General features: G+C 57.5%; 1 protein-coding gene across 10 annotated transcripts; it reads left to right on the top strand.

The window, feature by feature from the left end:
• The first annotated feature begins 59 nt into the window (after positions 1–59).
• GRB7 (growth factor receptor bound protein 7) lies at positions 60–8,911 on the top strand. 10 transcript variants are annotated; one of them, XM_047757714.1, is made up of 15 exons: positions 60–256; positions 4,269–4,471; positions 4,561–4,711; positions 4,879–5,035; positions 5,152–5,273; positions 5,391–5,468; positions 5,787–5,924; positions 6,254–6,364; positions 6,557–6,655; positions 7,161–7,241; positions 7,362–7,478; positions 7,668–7,728; positions 7,855–7,942; positions 8,029–8,122; positions 8,371–8,911. In XM_047757714.1, the coding sequence occupies exons 2-15, from the start codon at positions 4,320–4,322 to the stop codon at positions 8,515–8,517; spliced, it is 1,596 nt and encodes a 531-aa protein (XP_047613670.1). In that variant the 5' UTR covers positions 60–256; positions 4,269–4,319; the 3' UTR covers positions 8,518–8,911. The 10 variants fall into 10 exon arrangements, with proteins under 10 accessions (XP_047613670.1, XP_047613663.1, XP_047613664.1 ...); XM_047757713.1 differs by having other exon boundaries at positions 65–256; positions 4,315–4,471; XM_047757707.1 differs by having other exon boundaries at positions 63–256; positions 4,315–4,471; positions 8,029–8,452.
• Positions 8,912–21,195: the final 12,284 nt, after the last annotated feature.

Genomic DNA, 21,195 nt, shown 5'->3' with positions numbered 1-21,195 from the left:
CTCTTGGGCTTCCTCCTCCCACGCCCCTCCCCCGTGCCCCGCCCCCACCTGCCCAAGATAATTTGTTTCCCTGGGCAAGGTGCCTGGACAACAGGGCTCAGCCTTCCCCCTCCTTCTGTGTCCAAAGTCAGGACACCCTCCTACCACCTGTAGAATAGAGGGAGCCGATTTGAAATCAAGTCCAGGTACCTGAGGTTCCTAGACAGAGCCGGACTTCAGCCCCTGTGTCCTGCGACTCCTGCTGGGGCTCTTCCAGGTAAGGGGACCGAGATTCGTCCCAGAAGACAACTTGCTCCCACCTCTAGCCGCACCAGGGCCCCAGGCTGTGCCAGTCTCGGGGCCAGGAGCTGGCTGGCTGGCTACCCAGGTGGGCGGCCAGGCGTCTGCCTGGCTCCCCCTTCCCTTCCTCGCTCAGTGATGTCAGGCCAGGGCGGGGACAGGAGGAGGACAGGTAGTTAAGGGCTTGGCGTCTTCCTCCTTAAATCGGTGGCCCCAGCCCGGTGTACCAACGCCCAGGGTCCAGGTAAGGACCAAAGCGGACACTTCATCTTGGGGGTGGGGAGCCCCAGGGTCCATATGGAAAAAGATTCGGCCTCCTGCTGGGTTGCTCTGGCGGCCTCACTTTCTCTTTTCCTCCAGCCTCCCATCCCGCCCCCTCCTCACCAGCTGCCCTCAGTCTTTCCCTACTCACATCTCCTGCCCTCCCGGCTTCTCCCGACCCTCTGCGCAACTCCCCGCCGCCCCAGGTCGCCCCCATCCCAAACACACACTCACCAGCTGACGGGGCCGGGAAGCGAGATCACAGATTCTCGCCTCCTGGAGACGCGGTTTTCCCGCTGAAACTAGCCCCTCCCCACATTCCCAGAAAGAGAGCTGAGAGGGGAGGGTCCAGCTACCGAGGGAGCTGCCCCAAGTCTCTCCCTTGCTCTGTCTGATTTGACCGCAGCTTGAGTTCCCCCAAGTCTTTATTAAAGAGGGTCGTCTCCGCGGGGGCCACGGGGCACCCTCAATTTGGAGGGCAGTAAGGGACAAGGATTCCCTAAACTGCCAGGGGCCACGGGGGCACCCTCAATTTGGAGGGCAGTAAGGGATAAGGATTCCCTAAACTGCCAGAACGCCGTCTCTCTGGAGTGTAGCCCCCACTCGGCCACAAGAATGCCCTCGGATGGGACGGGGGGGTGGGGCAGGCGGGGGGTCCCTCCTGGCTTCCGAAAGATGTGGTCTCGGTAGACTGGAGGGTTAGATTCGGGGGGATCCGCAGTGCCGTGTGCGTGTGTGTGTGTGTGTGGGGGGGGTGCTGGGGAGTGTGTGCGCGCGTGCCTGGGGCGGGGGCGAGTGCTTTGTCTGAAGCGGCTGGGGAAAGACCCGGGTCCGAGTCTGGGCCTCCCGGGCAGGTCGGGGATGGAGAGTGCACCTGCCCGCCATCGTCAGTCCTTCCAACCCCGCTGTCCCTCGGGATTGCCCCCTCTTGGTCTGCCCGTCCTGGACTCTGCTCTCCCCTCTCCCCCTGCTCTCCTGCTGGGGGGGCCCCCCGTGAAGGCAAGCGGCCTGTAATGATTAACTTCGCAGACACTCTAGCATTCTTCCCAAATTAAACTTTAAAAGAGCTGCCCCCCCTCACTCCCATTGGGTGTTTTTTTCCCTTAGTGAGGGAGTGGGCGGGGCCTCAGGGTCCCGGGCCCTCCCCCCAACTCCGGGTCACCTAGGGGTTTCCCGCCTCCTCACCTGGGCCCTCGCCCTAAGAGCTCCCCGACAGGTAAGGCCTCCCTCCCGCTCCAGGGAGGGAGCGCGGGGTCCTGGGCCAGGAGGGCGCCTTCCCGCCTCCTCCCGGCCCCGGTTCAGGCTTCGGCTGTTCCGGCCCCTCCCCCCACCTGGGAGGCACGGAAGGTGGCCTTGTTTTCTCCCGGCCCTAGACTGTGGGCCCTGCCACCCGCCCTCGGGGCCAGCCAGGTGGGGCCAGATTCAGGAAGTAAACAAGGAGGCAGGAGGCCGGGAGGGCGGGCAAGAGGGTGGGGCTGGAGCCGCCGGGACAGGAGAGGCTCCTGGGGAAGCCGCAGGTACGAGCGAGACGCAGTGTTGAGGGGACAGATGGAGTTGCGAGGCTAGTTGTTTAAACAGAGCCTTTAGCGAGGGACCCAGTTTGAAAGCTTGAGAGTCTTGTGGATGTGGAGGGGGCTGGGTGGGGGGGTGCGCTGCCCAGGCCCCAGGGCTAGGACCCGGTTCTACTCCCACCTCATCTCTCTTGCAGCCCCTCCCCTAGTCCTCCCTGGAATAAAGTCACCAGGGCTGTTTGCCAGAGACGAGGCTGGGGGTGGGAGGGGGCCCTGTGTTTGGTGTGGATGGGCCGCGGTGGGCATGGGGTCCCCTTCCCGGCAGGACCCTGCTCTCCCTCCCTGTCGGCCTGTCTGTCCTCTTGTATGTTCTTGACTTTCTTTTTTCTTTCTTTCTTTTTTTTTTTTTTTTTTGCTTTTTAGGGCTGCACCCACAGCATATGGAAGTTTCCAGGCTAGGGGTCAAATTGGAGCTGCAGCTGCTGGCCTACACCACAGGCACAGCAAAGAGGGATCCGAGCTCCAGGGCGGGGCCCTGACCTACACCACAGCTCACAGCAACGCCAGATCCTTTACCCACTGAGTGAGGCCAGGGATCAAACCCGCATCCTCCTGGACACTAGTCGGATTCTTTTCCCCTGTACCACAATGGAAACTCCTGTTCTTGACTTTCCACTCCTGCTCCTGAGTACACCTCTGGCCAGACAGGCGAGGATGTTGCTTCATGTAGAGTGAGGGGCACCCCGGAGAGGTTAGCTCCATTTCAGATGGGCTTCTGAATCCGGGCCAGGCCTTTTTTCTCTCCCTCCTGGGTGAGGGGGCTCTTGGGCTGGGCTAGTGGCCAGGAGCCCATAGTAGGTCCCATTGCCAGTCCCACCTGGACTGGAGGAGTCGGAGCTGTGCCGCAGGTGGGGAGGAGAGATGAAGTCAGAGGAGCCTCAGGCCCTGTATCCTCCTCCCCCATCCTGTTCCCGGCCCTCCCCCATTCCTCCCAGGCGCCTATGTTGGGGGCGGGAGTGGAGGGGGTGGGTAGAGGCAGGGTTGTTTGTGCTTCTCCTAAGCCAGGAAGTTGTGCGGATGAGTCAAGGTTGAATGGAGAGCCCCAGGCAGTGCTGTCCCGCCCCACCCTGACTCACCTGTCTTCCCCCCGACACACACACCAAAATCTTCACGCCCTCACTTAAAAGTCAGGGACCTGCTTCATCCTGGGGGCTGGGGGGATCCCTTTGGCCACTGGTCTAGCATCCCGAAAGCAGGCAGGGGGCTGAAGTTCTACCAGGTCTGCCCAGGTCTCAGCCCAGCCAAAAGGGTTTGGTTCCTGTGGAGGAGGGAGCTGCAATGCCTCTGTACCCTCCAAGGGGCATCTTTGCCCATCTCTAATATCCTTGCTTGTCCTGGGAGCCTTGTAGCATGTGTGAGTGATAAGATCCTGGCCTTGCCTGGGGTGGCCGGGCATCTTGAGATCAGTGGGTGGATACAACAGGTGCACAGTAATTGATGCAGAGGCCCCAGCCCAGGGTCCAGAGGGAGCTCTTCGGTCTGAATGTGGACAAGCCAGGAAGGCTTCTTGGAGGAAGTAACTCTGGCATGGAGGCCTCAAGAAAGTGGGGTAGGAGGAACCCGGGAAGACACACAAGGTTTGGGGGCTGCTGGGGCACAGGCCCCCAGGCTAGCCTTCTCCCTCCCACCACCGCTGAGGCCGCCTCTGGCCCTCCTGGTTCCTCCTTCTCTTTTTCTGTGCATCACTCAGCGCTTGGGCAGGCGTTGCCACAACAGGCTCTGGCAACAAAGCGCTGGAAAAGCCTGGGGCAGAGCCCAGAGGAGTGAGCGCCCCGCACTTGGAAATGGAGGGGTGACCTTGAGAGACACCGAGCCCCAGACCATCTGTGGGTCATGGAGTCTGTTGCTGCTGCCTGGCTTGTGGCAGGGGGACCCTCATAGCTCTTTTCCCTTGGGTAACTCAGGGCCAAAGGAAGAGCATTGGACTCAGAGTCCAAACACCCAATCCTCCTCCCTGGTTCACCCGTGGTGGGGCAAAAATGCTTCCTTCTCAGGGACTCAGTGTCCCCTCTTGTCAATGGGCTCATTCTACCCTTCCCCAAAGGCTCCAGGAAACCCTCGTTAGAGGAGGAGCAGTGAGGTGCTGTGTAAACTGAAGCGCCCCTTGACAGCTGGGTGACGTCAGGAGGTCTGGGTCCTCTTGGTCCCTCTTTCCAGGACAAGGGCACAGGAGCCGCTGCATCAGCCCTTTCTTCTCCCTCAGATGTCATGGAGCTGGGTCTGTCTCCGTCTCATCTCAGCAGCTCCCCGGAGGACCTGTACCCCGCCCCTGGGACCCCTCCTGGGACGCCCCCATCTCCCGATGTCCCTCTGTCTGGGGAGGTAAAGAGGTCCCAGCCTCTGCCCATTCCGACCAGCAGGTAAAATGGGGGTGATGGCTGGGGAGGGCTCGGGGGAGCAGTCAGCCCTGGGCTAGTGCACAAAAGCTCACCGTCACTTCTGTCCCCAGGAAACTTCGAGAGGAGGAGCTGCGGTCAACCTCTCTACCCGCCATCCCCAACCCCTTCCCCGAGCTCTGCAGCCCTCCTTCACAGACCCCCATCCTTGGGGGGCCCTCCAGTGCAAGGGGGCTGCTCCCTCGAGACGTCAGCCGCCCCCACGTGAGTTGTCCTGGGAAAGAGAAGGCAGGGAGCGTGGGGTGGATGTAAGTGTCACTTTGGAGGAGGTGGGGGGATTTGGTCCCGGGTCCCCGAGGGTAGAGCGGATGCGGGAAGGGAAAGGGCCACGTCTTGCCCTTCTGGAGCCGTCTGCCGTTCCTGGGATGCAGGTTATAAAGGTGTACAGTGAAGACGGGGCCTGCCGCTCGGTGGAGGTGGCGGCGGGCGCCACGGCTCGCTACGTGTGCGAGATGCTCGTGCAGCGGTCTCATGCCCTGAGCGACGAGAACTGGGGGCTGGTGGAGTGCCACCCCCACCTAGCACTGGGTGAGTTGGGGGGCAGGGGGGGCTGCCTGGCCCAGGAGGCGACACTTCACAGCTTGGGCTCATCTGGGAGGCCTGGCTGGTCCCCACTCACCCCTGCTTCTCGCCCTTGACCCCAGAGCGGGGCTTGGAGGACCATGAGTCAGTGGTGGAAGTGCAGGCTGCCTGGCCCATTGGCGGAGACAGCCGCTTTGTCTTCAGGAAAAACTTCGCCAAGTATGAACTGTTCAAGAATGCCCCAGTGAGTGTTTTGCTGGCCGGGGGGGCGGGGTGGGGGTGGGGGGCGTCTGGGCACCAGGACATCCTGATCCCCAGCCTGGACCCTCCATCCCTGACTCCTGGCACCTTTCTCCTCCAGCACTCCCTGTTCCCAGAGAAGATGGTCTCCAGCTGTCTGGACGCCCACACGGGCTTGTCCCACGAAGACCTCATCCAGGTGAGGGGACGGCCCCATCTCACAGCGTGTCTGTGATTCCCGGGATCAGCCAGTGTTTTTTGGCCTTGAAGCCTGGCCCTTCCCTCTATGAGGTGGAAAGCCCAGTGCAGCCCTAAGGGATGGTGGACAAGTCACTTTTCCTGTGTGGATATCAGTTTCTTCATTTACTAAATGAGGAAAATAAATGCATGCGGAGTACCTCTTGCAAAGGCGTGTGTATGTGTGTGAGTGTGTGTGTGTGTGTGTGTGTGTGTGTGTGTGTGTGTGCATCTCCACCTCTGGGCTGCTCACCCTCTTCTTGTTCTCCTCTGGCCTCAGAATTTCCTGAATGCAGGCAGTTTCCCAGAGATCCAGGGCTTCCTGCAGCTACGGGGCTCAGGACGCAAGCTCTGGAAACGCTTCTTCTGCTTCCTACGCCGGTCTGGCCTCTATTACTCCACCAAGGGCACCTCCAAGGTGAGATCTCGAGGGTAACAGCCCCCAGCCCCTCGACACCCGCTCCCTGGTCCTTCTGTTGGAGCTCCTGGACCTTATTCCCCCCGCCCCCGGGCTGGCCCCCATGCCCTGAGACTCACAGGTCCCCTTTCCCTCCCAGCTTACCTGCCCCAGGAGGTAGCAGTGGGAGAGACAGATGAACTGAGTTCAAGTCCCAGCTCTACTTCTATTCGATGGGTGACCCCGGGCACTTCTCTGCATCCCTCTGCCCCCTCCTCCCCATGGCTTAGGGGGGCAGTGATGGGGGACGGGTCTGCCTGAACCAAGTCCCGCTCCCTCCCACTGCCCAGGATCCGAGGCACCTGCAGTATGTGGCCGATGTGAACGAGTCCAATGTGTACATGGTGACCCAGGGCCGCAAGCTGTATGGGATGCCCACGGACTTCGGCTTCTGCATCAAGGTGAAGAGTGTGGCCTGGCCTGTCAGGGAGTGGGAGCTGCTCAGGCTTGGGGAGCCTAGCTGGGGCTTCTGAGCTCCCTCGGGGACAGACACCCAGACCCCTCTCCCTGCTCCCTGCCCTACCCCACGGAGACAGGAAACGATACCTGGTCTGAAGGCAGATGTGGGACCAGCCAGTTTCCTCTCCCCACAGCCAAACAAGCTTCGAAATGGCCACAAGGGCCTTCGCATCTTCTGCAGCGAGGACGAGCAGAGCCGTACCTGCTGGTTAGCTGCCTTCCGCCTCTTCAAGGTGAGATCCTGGCCTGGGCCCATCTCAGGATCCCTGGTGTCAGGCAGGAGTTATAGCTTTGCCCTCAGGAAGTCTCCGGAAGGAGGGGACATCACAGCCTTGCTCTCTTGGAATTTGGTCCGGAGTTCCTGTTGCGGCTTAGTGGGTTAAGACCCTGGCATAGCGTTTGTGAGGATGCATCCTTCCTTAGTAGGTTAAGGATCCAGTGTTGCTGAAAACTGCAGTGTAGGTCAGATCTGGCATGGCTGTGGCTGTGGTGTAGGCCGGCAGCTACAGCTCCAATTCGACCCCTAGCCTAGAAACTTCCATATGCCACAAGCGCGGCTGTAAAAGGAAAAAAAGAATCCTTGGTCCAAAGCTGGAGTCACAGCTCTGGTTTAGGAAGCCCCTTATCCAGGGGCAGCGATAGAGACCTGCCCTTGAGAAGACCTGGTCTGGAGGGTGTCATGGCCCAGCCCCCCCATCACCTTTGACCTCTGGTCCTCGTTCTCTCTCCGTCCCCCAGTATGGGGTGCAGCTGTATAAGAATTACCAGCAGGCACAGTCCCGCCACCTGCGCCCATCCTGTGCAGGTTCCCCACCCTTGGTGAGTGAGCACAGGGGTGTTAGCAGGGGGTGGGTGGGGGGAGGCACCCAGGCCCTGTGCCAGGAGTAGTCTGGTCCTGTTCTGCCCCCCACCACCCACCCCATCCTCTCCCACCTGCAGAGGAGCGTCTCGGACAACACGCTGGTGGCCATGGACTTCTCCGGCCACGCTGGTCGTGTCATCGAGAACCCCCGGGAGGCTCTGAGTGCCGCCCTGGAGGAGGCCCAGGCCTGGAGGGTGAGGGTTTGCATTCATCTGCATGTCGATCCTGGGGAACCGCTCCCCGCACGAGGCTCCATGGAGTGGGAAGATGAAAGGGAGGGACAGGGGGTGGGGGGCAGCTTCAGAAGGAGGGCTCTGTATCCCTGAGGGGCCGCTGATCCCCCAGCCACGCCCTGACCCCCTGTGTCCCCCACTGTGTTGCAGAAGAAGACGAACCACCGCCTCAGCCTGCCCACCCCATCCTCAGGCACGAGCCTCAGTGCAGGTGGGTGAGGGCCCAGCGTCCCCAGGGGTGGGGCTGCCGTGGCTTCTCTGAGCGCCCCCAGTGGGGGTGGTTAGGACGAGGGTCCCTGCCCCGGGGTGACCGTCCATCTGCCTCCCTTCACCCCAGCCATCCACCGCACCCAGCCTTGGTTCCACGGACGCATTTCCCGCGAGGAGAGCCAGCGGCTCATCGGGCAGCAGGGCCTGGTAGATGGGTAAGGGGCAGTGCTGGGCCGGGCAGAGACCTCAGTCTAGGTGGCAGCCCTGTGTCTTTGGGTAATGGTGCCCTGTCTCCTGGCAGCCTGTTCCTGGTCCGAGAGAGTCAGCGGAACCCACAGGGCTTTGTCCTCTCTCTGTGCCACGTGCAGAAAGTCAAGCATTACCTTATCCTGCCAGTGAGTAGTCCCGGGTTCCTGCAGTGGAGACACAGGACTGCCAGCACCCTGTCCTCCTCCTCAGGCCCTCTCAAGAGGCGTCCCCTCCCTGCCCCCCACCCCACCCCCTGCCCCCGGGTCTGGGATCTCCTGTTCTTGGCTTTCTCCTGCGAAAGCACTGGGGGACCTCAGCCCTGGCCCAGGAGGGAGCTCCCGCAGCCTGGCGCCCCTCCCTGACCTGCCATCCCTCTGGCCGCCGCTCACCCCAGAGCGAGGAGGAGGGTCGCCTTTACTTCAGCATGGACGATGGCCAGACTCGCTTCACCGACCTGCTGCAGCTCGTGGAGTTCCACCAGCTGAACCGCGGCATCCTGCCCTGCTTGCTGCGCCACTGCTGCACCCGTGTAGCCCTCTGAGCGCCAGGCAGGCGGGCCCGCACCTCAGCCACTCCAGGCCACCCGCCGCCGCCCCTCCGCATGTGGGATGGACCCGGAGCATGAAGAAGGCAGGGACAGGATCACGGTGAAGACCTAGGACCTGGGTGTTCTCTGCTCCTTGCCTCTTTCAGGCCGAAGTGCCCCCCCGCCCCCCGCCCCTCGCCTCATCCCCCCTCGCCTTCTCCTTAAGGGAGGGCCCTGGGGCGGCCCTCTCCCCTTCACGGAGCTCCCGGGCACCACTCTGGGGTAGGGCATTATGGGAGAGATGGGGGCAGCTCAGGTGGTCTTTAGGCCCCACACTTTGTACAGACCGAGAGGCCAGTTGATCTTCTCTGTTTTATACCAGTGACAATAAAGATTATTTTTTGGTACAGCTGTGAGTTTTTTTCTGGCACCACCTGACTAGGCCGGAGCAGAGAGGGGAAGAGGGCAGAGGGGGAGGGGGAAAGGTCGGCCCCAGTTAAGGCCTTGCGAAGGTGTCGGATGGATTGAGGCTGCCTACCGGCCGGGCTGGATGTTTCTGGAGGTGCTTCTGGCTGTCTGCCAGTCTCTGGTGCCCAGCATGGAGCCTGACCCAGAGTCGATGTCCCCAAGAATTGCTCGTTGAATGAATGGAGGCATTCCTGTCGTGGCTCAGCTGAAACGAATCTGACTAGCATCCATGAGACGCAGGTTTGATCCCTGGGCCTCGCTCAGTGGGTTAAGGATTCAGCATTGCTGTGGCTGTGCCGTAGGCTGGCAGCTACAGCTCCGATTTGACCCCTAGTCTGGGAACTTCCATATGCCGCAGGTGCCGCCCTAAAAAGACCACAAAAAAAGACTGAATGGACAAGGCACTCTCACCTGGGTGCGATTTCCTGATGGGACCCAAAGCTACAGAGGGCGCTCTAACAGAGCCTGGGAGTTGGCGAGCATCCAGATCCTCAGCACCTCCTGGGCTGGGTGGGATAATTAGTCCTGACAAAGACATAGGCACTGTCCACCAGCTCCAAGTCAGAGAACAGCTCCACCAGCTCCAAGTCAGAGAACAGCTCCGACAGTTCGTTACCTTGCCTCCAACCCAACCTGCCCCACCCCCTCCGCGCCGTCTCCCTCCTCCCCAGCCTCTGATCTGCTTCCAGTCCTTTTTTTTTTGTCTTTTTAGGGGCGCACTTGCAGCATATGGAGGTTCCCAGGCTAGGGGTTGAATGGGAACTGTAGCCGCTGGCCTACGCCACAGCCACAGCAATGTGGGATCCAAGCCGCGTTTGCAATGCCAGATCTTTAACCCACTGAGCAAGGCCAGGGACCGAACCTGCAACCTCATGGTTCCTAGTCGGATTCGTTAACCACTGCGCCACGACGGGAACTCCCCACTTTCTGTCCTTAGGGTTGGTTCTACGCCCTCCAGAAAGCCGTAATGGAATCCCATAGCACTCAGTTGGCTGAGTGGGCTTCTTTCGCCAATCCATCCTTCAACGTCCAAAGTCATCCTTCCAAAACATCGATCTGCCTGCTCCCTCATGCTTCCACTTAAACCCAGATAGACCCTGAAGGGTCTGGTCTCTGTCTGCTGCCAGTATTAGTCTATTTTTTCCTTTTGTTTTTGTTTGTTTGTTTTGTTTCTTTTTTGGCCACCCATGTGAAGGTCTGGGCCAGGGATCAGATCTGAGCTGCATTTGGGACCTCCGCCGCACCTACAGCAACGCCAGATCCTTTAACACACGGGGCCAGGTCAGGGATTGAACCTGCATCCAGAGATGCCCCTGATCCCGTTGCGCCACAGCAGGAATTCCCCGTCTATGTCTTTGTCTAAGATTTATGTCATTTGAGCTCTTAACATGATGGGAGGACCTTTATAAGAAAGGTACCAGGTTGGTAACACCTGAACCTGCTGCTCAATCTTCAAATCACAAAGAGACAGGTCCTCCCTCCAGAGGTGTGAACTCCAACGGGGCATTATTTTTGCCAGAAATCAGACTCCCTGGATCTAACTACTAGTTTAGCAGAAATAGAGGGAATAGAGGAACATATGAAATGAAACATGGGGATGCAATTACCAAAATCTGGATTGGGAAACTACAGAACAAATAACCCAGTTTCTTTTTCAACAACAACAAAAAATTACAAGAAAAGAAAAGATGGGAAATCTCTAGATTGCAAGAAATTTTGACATATCGAGCAAATGTAATGTGTTGACCTATTTGATTCAAATCCAAACCAGAGAACTGTAAAAAGCATTTACGAGCAATTGGGGGAAATTTGAACTCTGATGGGATTATCCGATACTATTAAGAAATCATGGTTAACTTTTTAAAGGGTAATGGTGGCATTGTGGGTTTTTCGTTTTTTGTTTTTTAAGTCTTCCCATTTAAGGGATTCAAGTGAAATGATGTCTCAGCTTTGCTTTTAAAATAACCCAGAGGGTAGGGCAGAGAGTGTGAATATAGTCATGGGTTGACCATGAGTTGTTTGAAGCTGGGTAAGGGGTACAGGCAGGTTCATTAAATTATTCTCCAATTTGGTATAAGATTGAAAACCCTATGATAAAATTTTTTTTTAGTTTAATGGAGAATTTCTTCCCCAATCTTTTCTTTCATTCTTCCCTTCTTCTTTCCTTTTTGCTTTTTAGGGCTGAACCTGTAGGGCATATGAAAGTTCCCTGGCTGGGGGTCGAATGGGAACTGCAACTGTAAGCTTGACCTGAGCCGCATCTGCAACCTACACCACAGCTCACGGCAATCCTTAACCCACAGAGTGAGGCCAGGGATCGAACTTGACTCCTCATGGGTACTAGTGGGGTTTGTTTCCGCTGAGCCACAATGGGATCTCCCACTCCCCCAGTCTTTAAGATTGGTTAGGGACGGGGTGGCAGGATCCCATTTTGTAGGTGAAGAAGCTGATGCACTGAGGACAACTGCCCCACATCACAGCTAGTGGGAGAACCGGGATTTCACCCCAGGTCTGGGCTGTGCTGCTGCCCTTGCCTGGCTGAATTCCAGGTAGAATTCCCACGTGGCCTGTAGGGGGTCCTCCCCTGGAGAGCCCCTCCCTTCCCTGCAGCCTGGTCTCTGGCTGGGGGTGGAAGGGAGGTCGTTGTCCTGAGGTGACCTTGAGAAAGACATCCTGGACCAGACTTGGCAGCCTTAGCAGCCACTCGTGACTGTAGCAGCCCCCACCTTGGCTAATCCCCGGCTGGGGAACCAGGCCCAGCAGACAGAGATGGGCAGCAAGCCTGCATCCACCTTTGCCTGGAATCTACTGGGTGAGGATTTACCCTGAAAAGCTTAGTATAGCTTAGTCCTGAGAGGGGTGCAGGGGTGCAGAATTTTTTCTTTCTTTCTTTCTCCCTTTTTTAGGGCTGCACCTGAGGTATATGGATGTTCCCATGCTCAGGGTCGAATCGGAGCTGCAGCTGCTGGCCTACGCCACAGCCACAGCAAGGAGGGATCCGAGCCTCGTCTGCGACCTACACCACAGCTCACCGCAACACTGGATCCGAGAGAGGCCAGGGATTGAACCTGCATCCTCATGGATATGGATCAGCTTCATTTCCACTGCACCATGATGGTAACTCCCAGAGTTTGTTGCTTTTTTTCTTTTTTGGTCTTTTTCTAGGGCCCCACCAGCGGCATAGGGAGGTTCCCAGGCTAGGGGTCAAATTGGAGCTGTAGCCACCTGCGTCTGTGACCACAGCTCACAGCAACGCTGGATCCTTAACCCACTGAGCGAGGCCAGGAATCCAACCTGCAACCTCATGGTTCCTAGTCAGATTCGTTAACCACTGAGCCACAACGGAAACTTCAGAGTTTATTGCTTTTCAGCAGGATTTGAAGAGGCAAGGACCAGGGCAAACTGCCTGGCATCTGCCATGGTTCCCAGAACCATCCCATCAGTGGCTGCTTCTCGGGCTCAAACTGGCTGGTGCTGGCTGTGGGCTGGCCAGGGCCACTTCCAAAGCCTGGGTGCTAGGGGTCCAGGCTGGGGTGAGAGCGAGGGGGTTAAAATGAGTCCTCTCTTGAGTACATCCAGAGATTTAAGTGCTTTCATCGCCGCAGCCTCAGCTCAATCCCTGGTCTGGAAACTGAGATTCCTACATGAAGATGCTGCACATGGCTGCCAAAAACAAAGAAAAAAGACAGGACACAGTGTCTCCTCACTACCTGAGGCACAAGGAAGGAGACAAGACCCTTCTATGTCAATCAGATGATCGGAGTATGTGAGACAGATATGGCTCCCATTTTATTATTATTGTCTTTTTAGGGCTGCACATGTGGCATATGGAGGTTCCCAGGCGAGGGGTTGAATCCGAGCTACGCCGGAGCCACAGCAACGCCAGATTTGAGCTGTGTCTGCGACCTACACCACAGCTCATGGGAACATCAGATCCTTAACCCACTGATTGAAGCGAGGGATCGAACCTGCTGCCTCATGGTTCCTAGTCGGATTGGTTTCCGCTGCTCCACAACAGAACTCCGACACTATGTCAGGTTCCTAAACCGCTGAGCCATGGCGGAAACTCCTCTTGTACATGGTGAACATAGGCCTTCCTCGCCCTGTCCTCTGTTCTCTACCCAACCCTTCCCGGTGCTAGCCACTCTGAGGGGCCTGGACTGCTGGGGGCCTTTGGAGGTGGCAGCTGACACAACCCTGGGCTGAATACCACTAGTCATCCTTGGTGAGTGGCTGAGATCCCTGGCTTCCTGGAGGACAGGGAGCAGTTGACAGTGGAAGGGACAAGGGTCCCTGAGGCCAGATCTCAGAGGCAAGGTTCCCCAGCTCTGAGGATGCAGCCTGACCCACAGAGGCCAGACAGCAGAAAGCACTGCCAAGGAGAACTGCAGTGCTAGAAAGCAGAGGCCTGAGGAAATCTGGGCTGGTGGGAGGGAGGCAGGGGCTTTGTGGAGGGGGTAGAAGCTGGCACCTCAGGTGATGTCTTTTTATTTATTTATTTTTATCATTTTTTTTTTTTATTTTTAGGGCCGTACATGTGGCATATAAAAGTTCCCAGGCTAGAAGTTGAGTAGGAGCTGCAGCTGCCAGCCTACACTACAGCCACAGCAACACTAGATCCGAGTTGTGTTTGCAGCCTACACTGCAGCTCACAGCCAGATCCTTAACCCACTGAGTAGGGCCAGGGATGGAACACACATCCTCACGTATAGTAATCAGGTTTGTTTCCACTGAGCCACAATAGGAACTCCTAATGCCTTTTTTTTTTTTTTTTTGTCTTTTGTCCTTTTTAGAGCTGTACCTATGGCATATGGAGGTTCCCAGGCCAGGGGTCCAATCAAAGCTGTTGCTGCTGACCTACGGCAGAGTCACAGCAATGCCAGATCCAAAGCCGTGTCTGTGACCTACACCACAGCTCACAGCAACACCAGATTCTTAACCCACTGAGTGAGGCCAGGAATCAAACCTACAACCTCATGGTTCCTAGTCGGATTCGTTTCTGCTGCGCCATGACAGGAACTCCCTAATATCTTTTTTTTTTTTGTCTTTTTGCCTTTTCTAGGGCTGCTCCCGCAGCATATGGAGGTTCCCCGGCTAGGGGTCTAATCGGAGCTGTAGCCGCCGGCCTACACCAGAGCCATAGCAGCGCCAGATCTTTAACCCACTGAGCAAGGCCAGGGATCAAACCGACAACCTCAGCGTTCCTAGTTGGATTCATTAACCACTGTGCCACGATGGGAACTCCATGGGTTTGATTATTTTTAAAATGTGTTTATAGGAGTTCCCGTTGTGGCTCAGTGGAAACAAACCCGACTAGCTAGCATCCATGAAGACACAGGTTTGATCCCTGGCCTCTCTCAGTGGGTTAAGGATCTGGCGTTGCCATGAGCTGCAGTGTAGGTTGCAGATGCGGCTTGGATCTAGTGTTGCTGTGGCTGTGGTGTAGGCCGGTGGCTACAGCTCCGATTAGACCCCTAGCCTGGGAACCTCCAAATGTTTCTGGTGCGGCCCTAAAAAGACAAAATAAAATGAAATAAAATGTGCTTATCAAAGAACATTTGAGGAGTTCTTGTCATGGCTCAGTGGTTAACGAACCTGACTAGTATACGTGAGGACACAGGTTCCATCCTGGCCTTGCTCAGTGGGTTAAGGATCTGGTGTTGCCGTGAGCTGTGGTGTAGGTTGCAGAAGTGGCTCGAATCCTGAATTGCTGTGGCATCGGCCAGTGGCTACAGCTCTGATTCGACCCCTAGCCTGAGAACCTCCATATGCCTCGGGTGCAGCCCTTAAAAGACAAAAGACAAAGAACATTTGAGAAATCTGAAAAAGACTTTAGAAAAGGAAATTCCCCATAATTCCCCCTTGCTGAGGATGAGGAGGACCCAGGCCTTGGGAGAGGGTGATGCAGGGCCCACGTGTAGGCGGCTGGTCCTCAGGGGCCTGCAGCACATCATAGACACCGGCTCCTGGGGTAGTGTGGCTGCTGTGAGCCTGGCACCGGGGTACAGAGCTATCCCGGACAGCACCAATGGCCTATAGGAGGGTGTGGCCACAGGGTTGGCCTCCCTGCCTGCTCAGGTGTGGAGGGCAGGGAGGGCTGATGCCAGCTTTCTGGACTCTCAGAACAGGTGGGCATGATTCAAGGGGAGCCCACCTCTTCTGGATGTCCTGGGCGGGGCATCCTGAGAGACAAACTCTGGCCCGTTCCTGCTCCCTCTGCTCTAAAGACATCCTATTCAAGGAAACCTGTGCAGCTTCCAAGTTCATGGGTGGAGGGCCTCTTGGTACAGTTCTGAGAGTTCAACATTGGGTCACTGACCTTGTCTGGCTCCTTCCTCTTGCTCCGGTGCCAGGCACACGGAGAAGGGAGGGAAGGAGAGGGAAAGGAGAGAGGCAAGAGAGCACGTGGCCACTCAGAAGGATCCTTCTGAACTGTCTACAAGAGCAGTTTTCTAGTAGTTCCCTGGAGTCCACAGATTCTGGCAGGGGTTGGGGGGCAGGTTGAGTAGGAGCGCTACCTTTATATCTGGGAATTTGGTTTCATGGTATATTTGGAAAAAAGGCTTCCACTACTAAACCACTAATCTGGTCCAGCAGGCAAGAAAGGGGACCCGGAGAGGGCAAAGGTTGGCCCAACTTGCACAGTGTGGGGTGGGTCTTTGGCAGAATCTGTTTTCCTGTCCTGTTGGCAGAACCTCAGCTTTGCGGCTTGGGTGTGAGGTGTGCAGTGACCTCTTAGGACAAAGGACTCTGAGCTTCCAGCTGGGGTGGGGAGATGGGAGAGGGGGGAAAAGAGGGTGTTGGATCTTGGGGAAGATGATGTTGCAGACTGGTGTCTAGAGCTATAAGGGAGGCGTTCCCATTGTGGCTCAGCAGGTTAAGAATCTGACTAGTATCCATGAGGATGTGGGTTATATCCCTGGCCTCGCCCAGTGGAGTAAAGATCCAGTGTTGCCTCAAGCTGCAGCATCGTTTGCAGATGTGGCTCAGATCCTATGCTGCTGTGGCTGTGGTGTAGGCTGGCAGCTGCAGCCCCAATGGGACCCCTAGCCTGGGAACCTCCATATGCCTCTGGTGCGGCCCTGAAGAAAACCAAAAAAAAAAAAAAAAAAAAGGACCACCGGGTAGTGGGTGATCCTGAGGGTTGAGGCTGGTCCCCAGGAGTCCCCAGTGATCTCCACACAGGAAAGTGTGCTGGGAAGTGGGGACCATTTGGGCCGACAGGGCTTCTCGCAGGGCTGTGTCTGTCCCAGGGAAGGGGCAGGCTTTTCTTTACTGGGCACCTGGAGGGTTATTTAGCCAATGCTGTGTTTTCATGGTAAGCCGTATGTTTTTATCCAGGGTACGTCTGTCTTAGGGTGGTTTCAGTGTGACTCACCGAGAGTGGCATGCCAATGCCACTTCTTCTTCTTCTTTTTTTTTTTTTGTCTTTTCAGGGCTGCACCAGTGGCATATGGAGGTTCCCAGGCTAGGGGTCCAATCGGAGCTGTAGCTGTCTGCCTATGCCACAGCCACAACACCAGATCCCAGTTGTGTCTTCAAGGTACGCAGCAACTCTCAGCAATGCAAGATCCTTAAGCAACAGAGCAAGGCCAGATAGGGAACCGCATCCTCATGGATACTAGGCAGACTCTTAACCTGCTGAGCCACAACGGGAACGCCCAATGCCACTCTTTTAGGACCACCAACTGGATCCCCCTAGAATCTCTGTAATGGAGCTGGGCCCTGTGGCCCTGCAATTTGAAGGGAAGCTAGCTGTAGACAGGAACAGAATGAGCCAGCTCCATCCCACAGACCTCCAGCCAATGGGCACGTGTTCCTCTGCATCTACCTGCCCAACTCCGCCCTGAGTCAGACCCAAAACAGTGTAGAAGTGGGCATTCCTAACAGACAGAACCTTCCCCAATTTTCCAAAAGATTCCAGGCTCTCTCCTTTCTCCCAGCCTTGGCCCATCCACAGCCCTCTTACACACATCGATTCCATACAGGTTCCTGTCTTTTCGTTCCCTTCTCCCAAGCTGAGCCATCCGTCCCACACAGCTAAGGGATGAGCTGCGGGTGGGAAGGGGCGGCTGGGAGAGTAGGAGTGGGGACGCACGCGGGGGGGGGGGAAGGGACGCAGCAGTCGCTCTGGCTCCACAACACTTGCGGAAGGTGATCTGCACCCACCGCTCTCTCTTCCTCCCCCTTCTCGCCGGGAACAATCCGGCCCGTGTGCAGTCAGTGGCAGTGACCGGCGCCAGCCGAGCAGTTGGGGAGATGCGGTCGCCGGGCTCGAGGGAGCCGCCTCCGGCTCTGCGGCGGAAAAGCCTGCCAGCTTTGCCAGGGGGCAAGCTCCGGAGGCCTGACTTTCAGCACATCCGGCCCCGCCAAGGCAGCCGAGGATGCGTCGTCTATCCTCTGGCCTGCCGAAGGAGGCTCGCTCGGGGCCACAGCAATGAGCCCATCCGTCGCGGGGCAAGGGGGTTGGTTTGCTCTTCGCTGCGAGCCTGTGGGCCGGGTGGAGGCCTCTAGAGACCAGGCGGGTGGAGGGAGGTTCTGCAGGCCACAAACAAGCACGGAGGATGCTTCGGGGGCGAAGGGGGCGGTGGGCTCGGGTCATCCAGCTCCTTTGGGCCCGCGCCCCCGCCTCCCGACGGCCTGGGCCGGCTCAGCCGCGCGGCTGCAGCGACACCCAGTGGCTATGGTGGGAAGTGCAGGCGCCTCTTCCTTGGTTCCCGCTAAGGTCTGTGCCGCTAGAGGTTCCCACTAGTGGTTACGGACGGGCACTCCCAGGAGAGAAGGCCTCGCTTTGCAGGCTGCCCCACGCGGCACTTCCCCTTCCCCTCCCCCAGTTTCCTCCCCAGCAGTCGCCCGAGTGCTGGGAGATCCTGCAAGGCTGCAGTGCCCGGAAGGGCGGGGCGTGGCACAGCAGCGGCGCTGGGCTGTGACCCTGAGCGGTTTCACTTCTGGATCCTGCTTGGGGTGTGATGGGAGAGTACCCGGGCTGGGGGAGGAGGGGGGACACGCGGCGTGCCAAGGTCCAGTGCTCGGGACCCCGAGTGAGGGATGGCGTTTCACTCCTGGGGTGTCACGCAACCCACGCTTTCTTCCATTTTCCACCCCCACCCCCAAGTCCCATGGGTTCCACTCGGCTGTCCCCGGAGCTGCCGCTGCTCCTTAGCAGCCGCCGCCTCCGCGGGGGCTGTCGACCCCCGGAGAGGCCCCGAGCGGCGTGGGCGGCAGGAGGAGCGAGCTGTGAAGCCGCAGGCAGGGGGTTAGGCTGCGGGCTGCTGAGACGCCCGAGCTGTTTCTCAGAAGTGCAGCTGCCCCTCCCCTCACACCCCCCTCAACTCCCACCTCGCACCGCACTCTTACCCCCTCCGCCCGACCTTGGCTTTTCTCTCCCAGGCACCCCCAACCCGGGAATCTGGTGTCTGGGTTTATGCACAGTTAAGAGGAGGTCCCGAGAGAGGCCAGGGGCCCGGGGTTCAGACCCGATCCCAGTGCCCATATCCATTGTCACCTTGCTGTCCCCATGCCCCACCCCACCCCCACTTTGTGGGCCAGGGCTGGAATTTTATAGAATGGTTTTCTCTGACCACTTGAGAGAATCAAAGGCCACCGTCACCCTAGCTCCGGCGCCCCACCTCCCTCCCAGTGCCTGAGTTTGGGGGAGAGAAAGAAGAAGGGCCAGAACCATCTTTCTCTCCTATTCTTGTTTCTAGATTTGGGGAAAGGCCTGGCTGGAGCGCGGGGTTGAGGCCAGGTTGCCTGTTGGAAAGGGCTTCATTGATCCCTGACTCTAGGGGGAAAGCAAAGCCCAGACAGGGACAGCAGGGTGCTCAGGGGCAGGTAGAGAGCAGCGGGCTGGGATTGGAACCCAGGAGTCCAAATACTCAGCTGGCGTCTGCACAAGGCCGGCCTTTGCTATACAGAGACTTTGCTGGATTCACTGATTCTGCCTGCTTTTTCCCAACACATGCACACACAACACCCCCCCCCCCCAACACACACACACCCAGGAGTCTAGAGGAGAAGAGTCAGTGTTTGTGAGTGAGAGGGAGATGGAGGTGCTGAGAATGGGATTCCTGTGGGGGTTGCATGGGGATGGAGCCCTGGGAGGACAGCCTGGAGGAGGAGGCAGCATCTGCCCCCCTAGTTCCCATCCCCCAGCTGCCCCCAGGGCTGTGGTTTATTTGACTAGGCGGCTCTTCTGGGGGGCCTGGGGGGTTTGTGGGGGAAGGAGAGGTGATGGGAAAAGGCTGCTCTGGGGCTTCCTGCCCCCTCAGTCCTGGGGAAAGGGAGGGGCAATTTACATCACCCGCAGGCCCTCTAACCTCCATTCTTTCCACTGAAGGCTCCTTCCTTGGGTGTGCTCGTGTTATTCTGGGGGAAGGTCTGTTATTTTGGGGGGAAGGGAGGCAGCTGCCTACTTCACAGGTCAGGACGGAGTTAAAAACAAAACCGCAACAAATTCAACACCCCGTGTCCTTCAGGGACTTTCCATGACACCTTCCTTCCCCCCTCTCCCCCAAGCCAGGGAGCACCTCCCCAGAGGGCCTCCCCACCCCAGGTGCAGTGGCTTTTGGCTTTTATGCAAACAACTGTCTGCCTGGGAATGCTCGGCTGCCAGACCTTGTGTCCTGGCTACAGGAGCTCCTCCACTGTCCCTCAGCGTTCTTGGCCTTCCCAGAACTGTCACCGCCCCCTCCCCAACTCTTCCTCGGCCTCTGGATTCCAGGGGATGGGAGGGAGGGAAGGGAGCTAGGTCCTGGTCCCCCTGCCTGCTCGCCTGCCTGCCTGCCTGCCTGCCTGCCTGCCTGCCGGGTGGCAGTTGCCTGCAGGTGGAGGTTTGCACCGCAGCAGTGAAGGGTCTGGTTGTATGGAGGGAGGGGGGAGGAGGAGGGTGCAGGTGTGGGGTGGCCGCCACAGCCGGGCCCACCGCCCTCTAAAGCATCAACGGAGTTCCCGAGAATGATAAAGGAAACTGCTCAGGCAAGAAGGAAAGCCATTCAGCCCCAACCCCAGTGCCAGCCAGCTGTGGGCTCTCTCCCGGGCCCCCCTCTGTTCTCCCTGGGCTGCTTCTGCTTTGGGAAGGGAGTGAGGATGTGGCAGGGCACGTTCCCCCCCTCTCCAAGCCTGAACGTCAGCAACCGAGGGGTCATTTTTGACTGTATTTCATGTTCCGATTCCCAGTGCCGTTCCTCGCCTCCTGCGCTTCGTGTCGAGACTGGAAAATCCTCTCAACAGTGGTGCTGAAGGGAGCGAGAGGGTGCTGAGCACAGGGCCAGCAAAAGCCGCCACCACACTGGCCTCCTGTTAGCTAATCCTGAGCTTCCTAAACCGCAGAGGAGGGGAAAGGAAAGGTGTTCCGGATAAGACTGAGCAGAAGCCCAAACCACCTCTGAGACGCTTTCCTGACCTTTTCTCAGACAGATCAGAGGATATTAGGACAAGAAAAGAGCTGTTTGAGCCACCGGCCCGGCCCTTCTCCTAGGAGTTTCCCCCAGCACCTGAGGCTTGGGTCTCCAGGTATCGAAGGACGCATTTCAGGGTGGCTGAGTTCAACTGCAAGTTGAGCTGCGCCGTGTGGATATTTCTGAGACCCCAGAGATGGAAAAAATCAAGACCTGCCTATCTTGTAGGAAGGATGCTTTCTGGGAGGGAGGGTGGGTTGCGGGGTAGTGGCTTAGTTGAGCTTGTCAAGTCCAGGCTCTGGGCTCCTCGGGTTCCCTTAGTGAACCGAGGGCCAGGGAAACCAGAGCCCCACCACGGGGACATGGTGGCCAGCAACAGGATACCCATGGCAGGTTCAGCAAGGCAAGATGTTTTATTTCAATGATAATTCTGTTTATCTAGATAGTCGAACTTTAACCAGAGGGGCTAAATTAGAAAATATTCCAGAATTCTCTTGTGGTGCAGCGGGTTGAGGATCTGGGCATTGTCACTGTTTGGGTCACCGCTGTGACACGGGTTTGATTCCTGGCCTGGGAGCTTCCATATGCCATGAGTGTGGGGGAAAAAAAAAGCTCTTCTTAGGAGAGAGTTAAAACCTTCCATTTTCTGACAGCAGCCGCTACAAATGATAGGCAGGCACAGTGACTAATTTTAAACACATCAGTATTTTTTTATTTTTCAGAGTAAAAAAATCAAACACGATAAACTTTGAAAAACTAACAGCAGGGTTGTTTTTGATGCAGGAATGCTCTCGTTACAGTTCTGGCAAGGTTAGCCTGGCTACAT

This window comes from Phacochoerus africanus, chromosome 14, assembly GCF_016906955.1.
Source record: "Phacochoerus africanus isolate WHEZ1 chromosome 14, ROS_Pafr_v1, whole genome shotgun sequence".
In the NCBI taxonomy this organism is placed as follows: Eukaryota; Metazoa; Chordata; class Mammalia; order Artiodactyla; family Suidae; genus Phacochoerus; species Phacochoerus africanus.
This window is presented reverse-complemented; position numbering and strand designations above follow the sequence as displayed.